The sequence below is a fragment of the Rhagoletis pomonella genome, unplaced genomic scaffold (genome assembly GCF_013731165.1).
Source record: "Rhagoletis pomonella isolate Grant_MI unplaced genomic scaffold, Rhpom_1.0 Rhpom_scaffold_00003, whole genome shotgun sequence".
Lineage (NCBI taxonomy): Eukaryota > Metazoa > Arthropoda > Insecta > Diptera > Tephritidae > Rhagoletis > Rhagoletis pomonella.
The window spans coordinates 38,956,970-38,974,968 of NW_023458557.1; the positions used below are offsets into that span (position 1 = coordinate 38,956,970).

Sequence of the window (17,999 nt, forward strand, 5' to 3'; positions counted from 1 at the left end):
AGTTCACAGAGAAAATGCGCCTTCTCAGTTATAAACGTTCTCTGGTAATACCTTTGCAATGATCGATAAAGAGACAGCAGAGTTTTTGATTGATCAACGAACTCAGAGGATGTTACATCTGAAGTTTAATTCAACGAATATTGACTTGTCGCCGGTACCTGGTAATTTGAAAATGACGATGAAATGAAACTAAATTTTTCCTTAAAATGTATTAATTCTAAATTAAATTATAGGTGTTCTCATTTCATCTCCTGAGCTTAATACTGAGATTCAACTTAACGACGAATTCCCCGAAAATTCCTCTTCAACTCATTTACTCACAGCAACATCTCACGTTGTAACGAGCCCAGAAAAATCTCTGGTAAGATTTAATGCTTTTTAAACATTTAAAATATTATTAAATTCTATCGTTTAACAAATTTAGATACTCCAAGTACTTCACGAACAGTCAATGAAATCAATTCTAGTGGAGAAAGTTTGAGCAACACACAATCAACTTCTTTGTCCGAATTTGAAGCAGCTGGGTGGTATTATGAATCAAAAAATCTTAGAGGCACTATTAACGTTCTTACAGAAGATGTGGTTGCGGCGTTCGACAGCTGTAATATTTCTTACAGAGAATCAGTTCGTCTTGTTTCAGCTCTGGCACCAGCTATGGGAATTGATCCACGTAATCTCGTATTAAATAAAAGCTCTTTTCATGAGATAAGAACTAATTTACGAGAGAAAATGGCTTAAAAAATTAAAGTTCTCTTCAACGAAACTGAAGTTAACGCTGCTGTTATACACTGGGACGGAAAATTGGTACTATGACGTGTGAGAGAATTGAAAGACTGCCTATTTTAATTAATTATAATGGAAAAGGAAAACTCCTTGTTGTGCCTGCATTGCCTGATGGATGTGGTTCTACTCAGGCAGATGAAATTTTTAACACTATTTGTGAATGGAGTTTAAATAACTCCATTAAAGCGCTTTGTTGCGATACTACTAATTCTAACCTCGGTTGGAAAAATGGAGCTGCCGTGATTCTAGGACGTTAACTTGGAGAAGATTTGTTATACCTTCCGTGCAGACATCACATCTACGAATTAGTACTATCTTGCGTATTCTCTACTAAAATGCCAGGTACAATCGGGCCAAATGTACTATTATTTAAAAAATTTCAAAATCAATGGAGTTCTATCGATGAAACAAAATATAAGTCTGTACATAAAAATAAAATAAAGAAGATACTACCAGATAAAATACCGGAAGTTACGACAAAAATTGATGATTTTCTGAATACTCTTTTACCACGTGATGACTATCGAGAACTTTTGGAACTAAGTAAGGTCTTACGCACAATGGGCTCTGACAGTATCAAATTTTATAAACCTGGAGCATTCCATCATGCTCGATGGATGTCCAAAGCAATTTATTGTTTAAAAATTTATATTTTTCGAGATTGCTTTGATTTAACTAAGAAATATGAGAAAAGCTTATTAGAAATTTCCTTGTTTATCGTATTTGTGTATGTTCCATTCTGGTATACTGCTCCTTTAGCTACAATTGCACCGAACTAGGATCTTGAGTTCATTAAAATACAATATACAAATATCGAGCAATCGATCAACAATTATCGGAAACAGTTTTAGCAAAATTCAAAAATCAGTTATGGTTGAGGCTTTGAGATCAAGTGATGAGAATCAATTTGAGTTGCCTAAACGGTTTATTTTTAACTCAGACGATTTTAAATGGTTTCTGAACAAAAACATTAATTACTTTATTGATTCTAACTCTGTGAAATTTTTTGAAAGATTTGGTATTAACACAAACTTTCTTCAATCAGATCAAAGTGAATGGTCAGAGAATCCCGAGTATTTGAGAGGCTTAGAAGTTGTTTAACACCTTCGAGTAGTCAATGATATGGCAGAGAGAGCTGTCAAACTGACTGAAGAATATATCAATATAGTAGCTAAGCATGAAGATCAGAAACAGTATGTTATTCAAATTGTAAGTGCATATAAAAAAATGTCCTAGTGTCACCAAGGAATGTTTATTAAAATAAATTTCATAAATCAATTTTATTTTAAAAACTATATTTAATTTGTCACATTTTTCCCAATAAATTGCAAAATTTTGAACAACTTAAACTATTAGTCGCATTATTTTCCAGATATTCCATTATTTTTCTGGATATTCCATCATAACTTTACATATAATACAAATAAAATTTAATATTTTCAGCGATAAAATATTCATATTTATATAAATAAAAATAATTTTCCGGTCAGAGTGAAAAAATTTAAAAAGTTACTATAAGTTCAACTTTAACTTTGAATAACTTTTAAACAAGTGAATTTATCGAAAAATCATCAAGACAGCATTTTTGTAGAGAGTTTAATTTCCTATAAAATATGTAAATTAAAATATGTAATTAAATGTAAAGTGTGCAAAAATTCCATGTTATTTAAATAGGAAATTCATCGTCTTTGTGGCAGCATTTAATATGAATATTAAGGGCTTATTTGAGTCTGATAGTTTTTTTAAGTCATAAACTAAAAATTAAGAGGGTGCCGCAAAAAAAAAAACTAACTTGGTAAATAATGGACACACTAATGTATATAAGCACATATGTAGTACAAACGAAAACAAATCTAATTAGAGCTAGCAAAGCCGCTCGTTGATATAAATGCGAACTGTACTGATTGTCAAAAATTATGGCCCCTATTGCGAGTGTCGACTGGCAGTAGAATAGAAATTTGTCGATCGAGTCGATCATCTTTTATTTTGCTATTGTGTAACTTGATCGATAAAAGTTTGTACTATTGTGAATGGTTGACAGAATTGTAAACAGCTGTTTGTTTGTTTACATTTGTTTCTTTAGTGTTTTATTTACATCATTTTTAAAATAATTGCTTTTATTATAAAATTTAAAAAATGGACACAGTTGAAATATGGTTTAGTGGTGAGGAAGATGATGTGGAAGCTAATAGATTAGTAGAGTTGGCTAAAGCAAGGAGGGAATTGCGAGATTCGTCGGATCCCTTGGAGTTGGAAGCTGAAGTGTATGCACATACATATGAGAGTTTTATGAATAGAAGTTGCGTTCCCGATGCTTCACGGTTGTTAGGCTTTACATGATTTGCAGGAAAAGGTGTTTTCCTCATTAATAAACTTTATGGAAGTTTAAGAAATACGGTACGGTTATTTGTACAATGATGTTGGGTATTTGTGTCCAAACGCGTGACCCGAGTTTAAAAACTTTTAACATACAAGTGTAGTGAAAGAATTCCACTTTAATTCAAAATAAAAATTTCAAATTTTCGAGCACTATTCAATGAAGTTTTTTTGTAAACTTTTGATTTTGGTTCTGCGCAAAAACACTGTGGCGTAGCCAGAGTTATATGCACAAGAAATATTGTATATGTATCTTTCCCAATAGAAGCGGAGCTTCATCCCCTACTCTTTCCGGAAATTCCTTTGCCTTTTCACTCTCCTGCATCAGCACGACCAACCGCGCAAGTTGCCTTTTGTTGTTTACAATTTTTGATCTGTAATTCAGACACATACATACATATCGTCGCTCGAATAAAGAAACAGTGTAAATGCCACATACACTATTATTCGATAATTGCACCATTGGATAGACAATCCTTTAATCTATTAGAAAAATCTTTAGTTTTCTTAAATATCTCTTTGGCTCACTAATTTATTCCCGAAAAACGAAATTGTATTTGTATGGTTTGTAATGGTTTATAAAAACTTCCAATTCGTTTTTCTCAAAACTATACTTTTCATGTTACACTATTTCATTATTCCAGCGACGATATGTATATTTCACAATTTTTTACAACTTCCAGTTCAATTGACTTACTTTTTATCCATTATAGTTCCACTTTCTTATGCAAATTTTATAAACGCATACTCCAACGACTAAAAAATAGCAATAGAAGGATGAGCGATTAAAAAGTATTCACAGTCGCTAACTGAGCGACTAAGCGACACTCGCAATAGCATCGATAATCGATAATCGCTTAATAGTCGTTTATCTACTGCCAGTCGACATTCGCAATAAAGGTGTATGTGTTTGTTGTACATTTGTTCATGTTTGTCATTGTCGTGTAATTTTCGAGAGTAGTTTTTGTGCTCTCGCTATCTCCTTGTATTAACTCGTCCTTCGTTTGTATACTCTGATGAACATATGTGAGGATGATAGCAAGGCCAATTTATATAAGGTAGTGTTACAGGAGCAGTTGAAATTTTCGCCCGATGTTTACTAAATAAAGCCATAAACGTAATGACCGTTGATTCAACTTGGTGTTGTTTTGCTCTAGATTGCACCGTTTGTGGGCCTGTTGAATGAATTTATGTCTTGGTTGTATGAAAGACCAAACATTTTGGATTTTCTGTCAAGTTGTACAACTTATCGCTACATTAATGGCCATGTTGTACAAACTCATTTAATTTGCGTTTATTTTGTACACTAAATAACCGAAAATGGATAACTCAGCCTAAATACGTACGTGCTTTCGTTATATATTATAAATATACAGTATATTTTGCTTAGCTGCACATCCATCTTTGTACGAAATGCTTGTGCACTTAACCGAAAAAGGTACTTAAGCGAATTTTCTTTACTACTTCAATGAGGAAGGTACCCGAATCCCTATGAGACCAAGTAATGGAGGAGCACTTACCACGTAGAAATTACTGCAAGCGAAATTTTTACCGAATGGTATCTAATTATCTATATAACTACATAAATTGATAGCCATTTTCGTTGTTCTGCGAGATGAGCAAAATAAATAAAAGCTTGTAAAATTAGGTAGTTGTAGGGCCAGTGCAGGTAAACGTAATACTTTCTTTGATAATTGATACTAGTTGCACAATTTTTAAGGCAGGTATCCCCAATGTGCAGGTATGTTGAATGCATCTATCGGAGCAGTTTCCTTACAAATGTTACAAATAACGGCTCTGATGCCCCTTTTTGGGGTAGGTATCTTAAAGGTGCACTTAAGCATAAAGGCAGCAAAGCAAAATATACTGTATAACGAAACTATGAAATTGTAAAAACGAGATTTTACAATGAGACTGCTCACAAAATTGCAATGTTTGTGTGCAAAACGTCCAACTTGATTGTGGATTGATTTGAACCAACGTTTTGTGCTTGCATTATGTCAAAATGATGTGTTCTTCATTCTGTCATTTACTTCCATTATGCGTAAGCCAATTCATGAAATCATTTCATGCGTTTGAGTAGAAACTGAATGAATGAACACCATTTCATGATTTCAATTAACGCGAAATAGAGTTCACGCACTTAGTTTTTACTCAGATCGATGTAATGATTTCGTGAATTGGACTACGCATACATGTGATACTTATGCTTTTAATTTATAAGGTAATTTTATGTTTTCATACTCTTGCTACCACATGAATATATGAGTTCGTGATAAGAATATATGAATTCGCCTTGGAAGATAGAAAGCGAGTAAGAATAAATGCCGAACAAAGGAATTTTTGTTCTTTCATCTTAAATAAATGCATTTTGCAAACAAAAGTGCGTACGTTACTAAGTGCCTTGGTAATGGCGAATTCGTAGGGATCTATTGATTGCATTTTGAACATTTTCATTTATTTGTTAAACATACAATTACTTCCATTACAACCCGTTCCTATGGATGCTTGAAGCGCGAATTCATATAAGGTGGTGTTACCGGAAAATGAATAAATAAATTATATGTATATCAGAAAATTAATAAGGGCGGTATCATCACTTGCGAAGCGAATGATTTTGGCGAAGCGAATTAAAGGGCAGAGAAGGCATTAAAAGTGTTCGCGATGCAAAGAACTTTCACAAGCTGGTAAAAAAGAACACTCTTAATGCATATTTAAGTTGTGTCCGCCAAACCGTTCGCTTCGCCAAATTCATTCGCTTCGCAAGTGATAATATCGCCCTAAGATTAAATGAAATTACTGTTTGATTTCTAACCAAACCTATGTAGGTACGTAACTCAATCGCCTAATGGTTTGCCGAACCATAAACATATATTTACACATCCAATTTCGTGAGTAGGTACCTGGTACTCACACCTTTTTTAAGAAGTTTCACTTCTATCGTGTGTACGGTGTTACACACGCATATTTTTTTTTCTTATTTAGTAACGAAATTCCACTTTGTATAAGCCAAAAACTCACCCATGACGCACTTGCTAATTCATCAACTATGCGAAAACAATGTGCCGAATTCCCATGAAGCCCAACAAATAGTCATACATATGTACATCATTGATTTGCTGTTGTTTGTGCATGCCACTCCAGCGTTGGAAAAATGGAACTCGGCTAGACAGAGGCAGGATTCCCATAAAAAACAGGGCTAAATTACTTTACCATATCAATTCTAATTTGAACATACTTATGTACATATGTATGCATGTATTACACTGAGAAAAGAGTTTAGTTACGTCAACTAAATATGTTTTTATCAACACATGATTTGGTTATAGTTACATTATTTGTTTATAGTTACCAAATCATGTGTTGAGAGGAATATATTTGGCTGACTTTTTTCTGAGTGTATAATCTAATTGGATTGATTGAATGTTGATTTATTGAACTAACATTGTTTAGTTTTGTTTTGTGCAGAATTTGCATGAAGCGAAACAGACATTTCTTTGCTGTTATTTATTCTGCATGCTACTACCAGTGATCGGACTTGCAAAAAATTTTGTGTGGTAGAATCTGGAAAAAAATGTGGTAGATTTCAAAAAAATGTGGTAGATCTCAGGTATTGGATCAAAATTTGTACAAAAATTTTAAAAAATCTGCAAGGTTTCACCTAAATTGCAAACATTTTAATTAGAATCTAAAAAAAATAAATTTTAGTATAATAAAGTGCAAGATTCAAGTTGCTTTAAATTGCGTTGAGTTTTGGCAATTTTTTTTGCTTGACAGTGTAAGATATTTTTCGCACATATTTTGAAAGATTTCTGCAACCTTGCGGAATGCTGCCAGCTTTTCTTTTTTATCACATCACGATGTAGCGAACAAATGTGGCACGTTCCGATTTTGGCAATTCTCAAGTAAAAGTAAACAACGCCTCAGAAACCTTAGATGCACTTCAATTTGATAATGCGTTCACAAAAATCGCCGTTTTTTAACATTTTCGCTATTAATCCTTTTTTATAAATCAAGCACAGCTAATAGTGACGGACAAACAGTGATGTTATCAATTGTTGTTATCAATCACACAGGTCCACAAAAAAATCGATGAAAGGTTCCTTTGACCAAACCTAGTCTGAACACAAATCTGAAGTCCGTTTTGCTCCATCACGTCTAGATTTTTTCCTAACCTCAAAAAACACCTGGGATTTTCCCTGTCACGTAAAATCCGAGATGTTTTTTGAGCTTAGAAAAAAATCCAGACGTGATGGAGTAAAACGGACTTCAGATTCGTGTTCAGGGACCAAAAACGTATAACAGACTAGATTTGGTCAAAGGAACCTTTCATCGATTTTTTTTTGTGGACCTGTGTAATCGTTGCTTTGCAGCGAAATATCTTCTCTTAAATGATATACATATGTATGTATAAATATTAGGGCGTATTGCACAGTAATCTATATATATAAAAATGGTGTGAAAAATTTATAGTAATTCATCAATTGAGAACAGTTGGGCCGATTTGGCAAAACTTTTTTTTTAGTTGTTCGTAATCTCCAGAAGGTCGGCCGCTGTGGTGTAGTGGTAAGCAGTGCGCGCCTCCACTCCGTAACGCCTGGGTTCAAGCCCTGGTCAAAGCAACATCATACAAAAAATGGGAAAAAGGTTTTTTCTTTACAGCGGTCGTCCCTCGGCAGGCAATGGTAAACCTCCGGGTGTATTTCTGCCATGAAAAACAGCTTCTCATAAAAATACAATCGCCGTTCGGAGTCGGCGTAAAACTGTAGGTCCCTCCGCTTTGTGTCACAACATCAAGGCGCACGCCACAACTCGGAGGAGAAGCTCGTCCAAACACTAACCTATGTGTAAGCGCCATTTTATTATTATTATTATTATTATTATAATTGCCAGGAGAAGGTTTTTATGAAAGAAAATTTTGGGAAAACCCTCCGGGAAAGTCCGGAAATTGGAAAAATCGAAAATTGACTTTTTGTATGGAATTTTGTGTACAACTCCTTCGGAATGGCATTCGAATGGAAAAATAGAAAATTCTAATTGGAAAACTCGGAAAAATCCGGAAGAACGTCAAAAATTTGAATTTTTTCGACGAAAGCCTGGAAAATTTCGGATAATTTTAAAATTCATTGGAAGCATGAATCAATTGGGAACAATTTTCTCCTATGTTTCATAACGCTTCGAATGGATGCTGCTTTTTTGGAAAGGTGTTTAGAAGAAAGAGTGCACAAAGTTTTTATTTTTCCGATAGGTGGCGCCAAAAAAATTCATTTGGTTCGTTGGTAGCCTTTTGCCTAGATTAGCATATAAGATCCATTTTTGCCGTTAAGTTGGCCAGGGACCGATCTATTCGAAAAAGTCTTATTTACGGTCAGATCCTGGGTTAACATATAGGATATTTTTTCTGATAGGTGGTCCAGATACCGATCTATTCCAAAAAATCTTATTTACGGTCCGATTTGCTTTAAATTCGGTACCCGTATTATAGATATGAGTAGAATAGAATCGAGTCATTGTTTTACAGTTCGAAAGGTGTTTGAAGGTGGCGCAAACATGTGGGTATTGGATGTTTAACAATACTTATTACACAGGCCAACAAAAGTGGGAAAAAATTGATGCAGCAAATGTTAACGCTATTTTTGCCGAATTTTTATGTGCTGATTACGAATCCGTAAGCATAAAGTTTCCATCAGCTCCAGATTTTAAGAAAGACGAGCTCAAAGTGTCAAAAAATCGCGTTTTTCAACATTTGAGAAGTTCTAGCAAAGAAACAAGGTATGGTAGAACCTTCCCCTTAGACTTTGATTAAAGCTAAAAATCTCGAATACTATCCTTGCAAATTCCTGCACCTTTGGTTGATGGCCACTTATAGTCATTTGTTGACCAGGAATAACTGATTTTGTGAAGTGAATGCCTACCGCAATTAAGCAAAAGGTGATAGAAGGCTTGGACTTCTGACTTCAATCCCTGAAAATACCATTCCTGCACCTTGACCCTAAGGTCACCTATAGTCATTTATTGAACAGCTAACACTGATTTTTACACCATTGTTTGTTTGTAATTGCATAATTTTCCAGTATTTTTTCTCATCCCATTTTTCTCAAAATCTGGAGCTGGTGGAAACTTTATACTTACGGATTCTTAATCAGCACAAAAAAACCTATCAAAAACCAGCTTTAACATTTGCCGCATCAAAATCGGTGTTGCCCTGTGTTACCTACACTAATTATATAAAGAGAAGCTCCTTCTTTTTATAAGAGGTGATCTCGCGAACGGTAGTACCGATTTTTTGAAATTTTGGACACCTTCTGCAGACTTTCGATATATTAAGGGAGCGTGGCATCACCCATACATACCGAATTTTTCATACCGTATATCCCTGGAAGTATTTGAGGTAGTCTCCTGGAAATTGGTATAGAGATTTTGAGGCTACTGGAAAAGGGGGCGTGGCGCTTTCCAAACATATTGAAACTTTTACCTTTCTGTAAATATATACAGCCAGAATACAGCGTTTTTTTCTTTTTCATAACACATTTTTTTGTAAATTTGTTATAGAAATATAGTTCATTTTGCATCAAATGGCACCAGATTTTGAGTATGCAGTTTTGTAGTTCACTTAATTTCAGTATCATAAAGTACAAGTTTTAAATGGCTATAAGTTACCGTTTGAGAATTTTTTTCGCTGATTTTTTGTATCGGGTAAAATGTCGAAGGGTGTCTGTATGTAAAAGACTTATTCTGGTGGCTTAACTCCTCCTAAACGACTGAAACGATTTTAATGATAACACCGTGCGACATTCAATTTTACACACGAAAAAATCAATATATTCACAAAACTGGGGGCCAAATATAGTAAAACTGCGTTTTTAGTTTTTCTCTCTGACGTCAGGATTTTTTTTAAAAGGACTTTGAAATTTCTAGAATATGATTGAATAAAAAAATTATTCAAAAGATTCGTTGCATTGTAGAATAAAAATATGAGTATCAATCAAAAGGAAAAAATCTGTAAAATAGAAAAAAAAAACAATTTTTGGGTGCACCAGGACGAATAAGTATTGAAAATGTCCATTTAAAACTGTATCCTTGAATATCCTGGGAAATTTCCAATATTTATTTTTGAAAAAAAATATATGTCAAGGACTAATATGTTAACTACCACATCCTCGAATTTCGTCCTTCTAACTTTATTAGTTTTAGATAACAAAAATTTTACACTTCTCTTTATAAGATATTGATAGTTACAATATACATAAATGAAGATACTGGAATCGTAATTTTGGAACCATGTATGCGCTCTAAAAGAACAAACTGACCGTATGATGTACGGTTTAAATACTTTAATTTTTTTGTATACAAGGGCGTAGCCAGCCTTTTAACTAAGGGGCAAGGAGTTTCTATAGAGGGAAAAAATGTTATTAATAAAATTTTTTTCTTTGTGTATATAAACAGAAATTTTTGGGATTAAGAAAGTATAAGTTTTCTGGTATCCTTTACAACGATACCAATTTTTTAAAAATCGGTTTATAATTTTTTTGCTCAAAATATTTTTTTTATAAAAAAAGGTATTTTATTGCTTTTAAGTGTTGTTTCTTAAATTTTTATATACGAAGTAATCAAATATGCATACCAAAAGAAAGTGTATTTAATCGCCTTTACAACAATACCAAATTTTTAAAAATCGGTTAGTAATTTTTTTATAAAAAACAGGTATTTTTTCATTTTAAGAGTGTTTTCTCAAATTTTCATACACGAAGTATACAAATACGCATATCAGAAGAAAGAAGGTTTGATTGCGTTTACAACGATACCAATTTTTTGAAAATCGATTGGTAATTTGTTTGTTTAAAATATTTTTTTTTATAAAAAAAGGTATTTTTCCTTTTAAATATTGTTTCTTAAATTTTTACATACAAAGTATTCAAATACTCATATCAGAAGAGAAGAAGGGGTCTTATCACGTTAACAACGATACCAACTTTTTAAAAATCAATTCGAAATTGTTTGAAATATAAGGTTTTTAATTTTTCGAAGACCCGACCTTTACCCCTCCATAGCACCTGTAATATAAGTTTAAAAAAAAAGTTATAAACCATTTAAATAAGAGCAAAGGGCGGTCTACGACTGTATTCTAAGTTTTTTAGTTATTTACATATAATAATAAAAAACAATTTTTTACCAAAGATCCTATTTCGAAATTCGAAGGCCCATATCTCGATTTCGGAGGCTAACTTCGAAAAACGGAGAAATTACTTTGATACCTATGACTCAATCTCTTTAAAAAAATTGGTTTGGTCCAATACCCAGCGGAGTGCTTTAAAGTGTAATGATTCTAGTATCTTCATCTATATCTATTTATTCTATACTATATATATAAAATTAAAACCCAAAAAAACGTGAGAGCAAAACAACCCGATGTACTGGGTCGATTTCTATGATTCATATTTCATACCACAATAAAATTTAAAATAAATTTTAATAATAAGTATGTTTAATTAAAGTATTAAGTTGATCAACAATACCACGCATTGCTAGACCGTTCGGCTTTCACGCGTTTGTGTTTAGAGAGCGTCAACAAGCCACATACATATTTCTCTCTAGTCTCTTCCCTTCTTACTGCCCGTCTCCACAGGATAAAGTTTATATCTTGATACATATGTTAGAATATAAATAGTCTCATTGCTCTTCAAGAGCAATATATATCAGAGCTTATATCTTGCCATCTATTGCCGGCAATTTGGTAGTTTGACAGCTACATGTTCATTTGCATGAAAACTTCGTGGCGGCAACATTATTGATATTTTAATATAAAAGCAAATATTGAACTGTTTTCGGTTAAAATATTTGTTATTATGTAATTGGTTGTAAAATAGCCTATTTTCTAAATTTTTTAAGTGATTAAATCCGGCAAAAATACGTTTTAGAAGCTATTTCACAGATGCTTATATCAAGATATAAAAAGCCCACACAAATATTGCCACTGATATAATTTATATCTAGCGACCAAAATGACAGCTGGACAGCAAATTTTATCCTATGGAGACGGCCAATTATACTCAGCTAGCACAGCGCAAAAATAAAAAAAGAACCTTTGCCAGCTTCAGGCATGCGCAAAGCGAAATTTATGTACAAGCAAAACAAACAAACACTGTACATCCTGTATTGCGTTTGGCAACTGTTTTTGTTTTTTTTTGTACTTCAAAATGCTGCTTGCTGCGATATCGGCACATGCTCACTGTAAGCTTCTTGGTGTGGCATACATACATACACTGATCTTCAGCTTTTCCTTTATTTCATAAAAAAGTTCGTGAAAAAAGCTGCCGCTGCGCAGCAGAAACCTAATTTTACATCGCTGTAGTAGCATGTAGAATAAATAACAGAAAAAAAATGTCTGTTTCGCTTCATGCAAATTCTGCACGAAACAAAACTAAACAATGTTATACGATGTCTCCACGACAAGTGATTCGCTCTCCTATTCTTGATTCGCTCTCTCATTCGTGATTGGCGCCCCAATCATGAACCGAATCACGTAATTCGCCATACAAAATTTTGAGAGCGAATCACTTCATTCGTAGGTGATTCAGATCCAATCACCATACGAATCATGAAAAAATCGTTGTCTTCTCTAATTTTTATAGAAAACAGATGTCAAAACACAGACAGCTGCCAAAACAAAGCAAGAAAAATAAATAAAGAATAAACAATTAAAGATAAAATGGATGCAAAAGTTCAAATGGTGAAGAAAATAATTATGTCGAGGAGGTTGTTGGCCACAACTAGGGTGAGTGAAGAGGCAAAAGTATGTTACGGCATCTCCAGGATAAGCATTTGCTGATTTTGGAGGAATTGGATCTTTTGTATGCTTTGAACGAATCACTTGGCTCCGGAAGAAGATTAATTTGGAAAAAAGTAAGTATTTGTAAAAACTGGATGTGCTTGAACCAATTTGTATGGATAAGTGTTTATATTTTTGTAGGAACGAACTCAATCCTTCTTTGAGAAAGATTGTCAGAAAGGAGATGAAGTTTTTTTTAAAAACAACTTCAGAATTAGCCGACAACTTTTTTATAAATTATGCGAACTACTGCCAGATCTGCGAAAAAGTGATACAAATATGCGAGAAACGATACCATTGGAAAAACGAGTTGCTATAGCTCTATATGCTCTAGGGCCATCTTCCGAGTATCGCACAATCGCAAATATGTTTGGCGTGGGAAAGGCAACCGTATGCAAAATATTATTGGGTTTTTGCAATGAGGTCTGGAGAGTTTTGGCTCCAATATATTTAAAAAACTTCCCGTTGACAGAAGACAAAATTAAAGGCTTGGTGCAAGAGTTTGAAGCATATGGATTTCCCCAATGTATGGGAGCACTTGGTAAGCACCTTTTTATGAAGTAAATATTGTTTTATTTTTACTAAATGAAATCGTTAATAGATGGATGTCATATTGAGATTCACCCACCCAATGAAGACGCTACAGACTACCACAACTATAAGGGATGGTATTCAATCGTACTGCTAGCATTGGTGGACGCCAGGTAGAAGCAATGAAAGGCTTCAATAGTTCCTTTATTTATTTATTTATTGTTTTTTCCAGATGTCGTTTTATATATGTTAGCTCCGGCAGCCCAGGACGCTGCAACGATTCTCAAATTTTTCAGACATCTTCTCTAAAGCAACAATTGGATGAATGTGTTCTTTCTTTTAAGCGAATTGAAAAAAAACTATTTCCGATGTTGATGTACCGGTTTTTATAATTGGGGACTCGGTATTTCGGTTAAGTGACAAGCTAATGAAGCCGTATCCGTTTCATATTTCACAAAGCCGCAAACAAAAGCTCTTCAACTACAGATTATCTAAATCTCGCAGAGTAGTGGAAAACGTATTTGGACACTTAAAGGCTCGTTTCAGGCGTATTGGCAAAGGAATAGATAAAATAAATGAAAAGTGGATGCAAGCTTTACAAGTTGTGGAAGCAAACCGTGCGTATCCTGAATATGTAGCGGTACTAGCGGAACAACGAAACAATCCAGAAAGTATAAGAAACGCTATTTCTTCTTATTTGTGTAACTTTACACTTATTTATTATAAATTTCATTTATTACACATTTTTCGCTATAAGTTAAAAATTAAAATAGATCCTTCAGGGAAGCATACAAAAATAAACTTACGAAAATAAAAGTAATGTGTAGTTACTTACAAAATTGAGTATATGTTAATTTTTTTTTAATATTTGTAATGCATTCTGTGTTAAATGTTACACTTATTTATTATAAATTTCAAACTCAAACTACATATGGTCAGAGTTAAAAGCTAGCATACCCTTTGTTCTAATATAATATTCACAATGTTTTTCATGAAAAAATTTGTTCAAGCATTTTATATCAAAATATAGTTCATTATATAACTAGAACCATGTAAATCAAAGTTTCTTACCTTATATAAAGTTCACAAAAATTCAACAAATACATATATTCTAATTTTTTCAAACTTTCTAATCAGAATTTTTAGACTTTTTGGGTATGTAGTTTTGTAGCCCATTAAATTTCAATTAAATAAAAGGCAAGTTCCCAAGTAGCTGAAAATTTCCGTTCATTTTAAATAATTTTATTGCTTACTATAACGTACACTCGCTCCATTATATCTGCGTTCACCCTTGTTTTTTTAAACATTCACAATGTTTTGCAAGCTATAATTTTTTTTTTTTTTTTTTTACAAAAATATGGTTCATGCCTCAAACAAAACCATATAACTCAAAGCTACAAAGTGCATACAAAATTAAGAAAAAATTAATGAATTTTCATCGAAATTTTAAACTTTTTACTCTGCTTTTTTAAGAAAATGTCTGGTATGCAATTTTTTATTATTATTAGTATTATAAAGTGGAAGTTTCAAATGGCTAGAAAATACCGTTGATTTTTAATAATTTTTTTTTTGCTGACGGCTCTAGGAATTTTCTCCATACAAGGTATGAGCGAATTTTTTTTTATATGGAAGAGAATGCCTAGCATGTCAACAAAAAAATTGTTAAAAAATCAACAGTATTTTCTAGCCACTTGAAACTTGCACTTTATTGTACTAAAATTCAATGGGCTATAAAACTGCATACCAGAAATTTTCTTAAAAAAGCTGAGTAAAAAGTTTAAAATTTCGATTAAAATTCATTAAATATTTCTTAATTTTGTATGCACCTTGTAGATTTGAGTTATATGATTTTGTTTGAGGCATGAACCATATTTTTGGAAAAAAATTATAGCTTGCAAAACATTGTGAATGTTTAAAAAAACAAGGGTGTACGCAGATATAATAGAGAGAGCGTACATGCAATATGAATTTTTGTATGGAAGGAAATACGCTATACGGTTTACACAAAAATTATTTAAAATGAACGGAAATTTTCAGGCACTTGGAACCTGCACTTTCTTATTGCATACCTCAAAAGTTTTTAAAAATTCTGAAATCTTGAAAATTTTAATAAAAAATTATTGAAAAACTTTTTTCATCAAAAACACTTTGAATATTATAAAAGAATAAGGTGTATACATATGTACTAACTTTTAACTCTGACTGTACTCTTAAGTGTACTGTTTTCATTCCATTTTCTGAAACTTATGGCCTTTTCAGAAACTCTATTAGTGCCTTTTGCACCTCAGCTTCATTCTTCACATACCATTTTAAAATTTCTTTTTTCTCCTCTTCAATAGAAACAAACTTTTCCGACGTAGATTTTATATCTTTTTGAATTGTTTCAATATTCCTCTCCACCCTTTTGAATAAATTAGCTAATTCCTCTTTCCTTCTAGCTCTAGCGGAAGTCGATGGTGCCGGTGAATCTTCCGACATATTTGGCGATGGCAGCGGCGAAGCTATAGTTATGGGTGGTGATGGGACCGGCGAAATTACAGGTATGGATGGTGATGGCAGCGGAGAAGTTATAGGAATGGATGGTGATGGCAGCGGCGAAGTGGCAGCAATTGATGGCGATGGCAGCGGTGAAGCAGAATACGCTGATGGTGATGGCAATGGTGAACCCGGGATTGAACACAACGACTGGGAGTTTATGTCTTAAAAAATAAATATGTAAATAAATTTAATAAATTATGTATGCACGGTACCGGTAAATATTTATGAATAAATTATCTATATACATACTATTTACACTGTCGACCAATAGACCTTCTGTGTGATAACTTTTATATGGAGCCAATAAGGATTGTATTTCTTGAAAAAGATTCCAGTTCGAGGGTGAACCGCCTGTTGGTCCTACCTTTTGTTTCTCCTTTCTGTGGAAGATAAAAAATACAATAAAAAATTTAATATCAATTTGCGATTTGATTTTTATAATCATCCGTGGATTCGTGATAAGTTCTACGCAAACATATTGTGGATTGCCTAGCCGGAGTTATATGTATATGTTCAATAGATGACAAATAAATATTGTGTAGCTTTGACAATATAAAAGGGGCTTCCGGCCCCTCCGCTAACATGAAAAGGTGTTCTGCACAGAAAAATCTTTTAGCCGAGTTTATATTTCCGGTGTCAAAATGCTAATTTTAGAAAGCGCTAATTTTTAGTTTGAATTGTGCTCTTTCTAGTGGGATGGATATAAAGGGAGACGCCGCCTCTCTTTCCGCACACTAACCCAAAAACAGTGGGCAAATAACTAAACATTTCCCTGAGCTACTTTGTAGTTCCTTAATCCAAAAAAAATATATTTAGAACCACAACACAAATCATAAATATTTACCGGTACCGTGTCGTCAAGTTATGCATCTTGTTCTTAAGCTCCACCACTGAGTATACATATCCTTGTCTTTCCAAATCTTGCGCCATTTCCAAGAGTATGTGGCTGTTTTCCGACAACCACGCAATTCTACAATCCTTTCGCTCCATACCTCTATAAGCGCCCTTTCGCTGACCTCTTCCCAATTACTGGCACTTTTTCTATTTACTAAATCAACACAATTTTCAATTGTATAAAGTAAAATCTTACATTTTTTCTCCATCGTTGAAATTCACAGCAGTAAACAATAAATAAATGAAAAGAACAAGAACAAGAAACAGAGATGCCAAGTGAAACACGAATGTGACGTGTAAACGCCGTTCGTAGTTGAGAGAGCGAAACACGTGATTCGCTTGCCGTGGAAACGCCGTATTAGTTCAACAAATCAACATTCAATCAATCCAATTAGATTATAATACATGCATACATATGTACATAAGTATGTTCAAATTACAATTGATATGGTAAAGTAATTTAGCCCTGTTTTTTATGGGAATCCTGCCTCTGTCTAGCCGAGTTCCATTTTTCCAACGCTGGAGTGGCATGCACAAACAACAGCAAATCAATGATGTACATATGTATGACCATTTGTTGGGCTTCATGGGAATTCGGCACATTGTTTTCGCATAGTTGATGAATTAGCAAGTGCGTTATGGGTGAGTTTTTGGCTTATACAAAGTGGAATTTCGTTACTAAATAAGAAAAAAAAAAATATGCGTGTGTAACACCGTACACACGATAGAAGTGAAACTTCTTAAAAAAGGCGTGAGTACCAGGTACCTACTCACGAAATTGGATGTGTAAATATATGTTTATGGTTCGGCAAACCATTAGGCGATGGAGTTACGTACCTACATAGGTTTGGTTAGAAATCAAACAGTAATTTCATTTAATCTTAGGGCGATATTATCACTTGCGAAGCGAATGAATTTGGCGAAGCGAACGGTTTGGCGAAGCGAATGGATTGGCGGACGCAACTTAAAAATGCATTAAGAGTGTTCTTTTTTACCAGCTTGTGAAAGTTCTTTGCATCGCGAACACTTCTAACAGAGAACGTATATA

The 17,999-nt window shown here is 33.6% G+C and overlaps 2 protein-coding genes across 3 annotated transcripts in view; one reads left to right on the forward strand and one right to left on the reverse strand.

The window, feature by feature from the left end:
* LOC118735204 (protein ANTAGONIST OF LIKE HETEROCHROMATIN PROTEIN 1-like) overlaps positions 1 to 16,045 on the forward strand; it is a 39,232-nt gene extending 23,187 nt beyond the window's left edge. The window contains exons 2-6 of one of the 2 annotated variants that reach the window (XM_036464852.1): positions 12,792 to 13,062; positions 13,130 to 13,529; positions 13,590 to 13,692; positions 13,752 to 14,190; positions 15,958 to 16,045. In XM_036464852.1, the coding sequence (XP_036320745.1) occupies positions 12,955 to 13,062; positions 13,130 to 13,529; positions 13,590 to 13,692; positions 13,752 to 13,911 (771 nt within the window). In that variant the 5' untranslated portion in view covers positions 12,792 to 12,954 and the 3' untranslated portion in view covers positions 13,912 to 14,190; positions 15,958 to 16,045. Of the gene's footprint in view, positions 1 to 12,791; positions 13,063 to 13,129; positions 13,530 to 13,589; positions 13,693 to 13,751; positions 14,221 to 15,957 lie in introns of both variants that reach the window. The other variant, XM_036464851.1, reaches the window with a different exon arrangement.
* LOC118735205 (proline-rich protein 12-like) lies at positions 15,413 to 17,004 on the reverse strand. Its single transcript, XM_036464854.1, has 3 exons — positions 16,902 to 17,004; positions 16,307 to 16,437; positions 15,413 to 16,218 (listed from the first exon to the last, which is right to left on the reverse strand). Exons 1-3 carry the CDS (start codon positions 16,985 to 16,987, stop codon positions 15,764 to 15,766), a joined length of 672 nt encoding a protein of 223 aa, XP_036320747.1. The 5' UTR covers positions 16,988 to 17,004; the 3' UTR covers positions 15,413 to 15,763.
* Between the last annotated feature and the right edge of the window lie 995 nt (positions 17,005 to 17,999).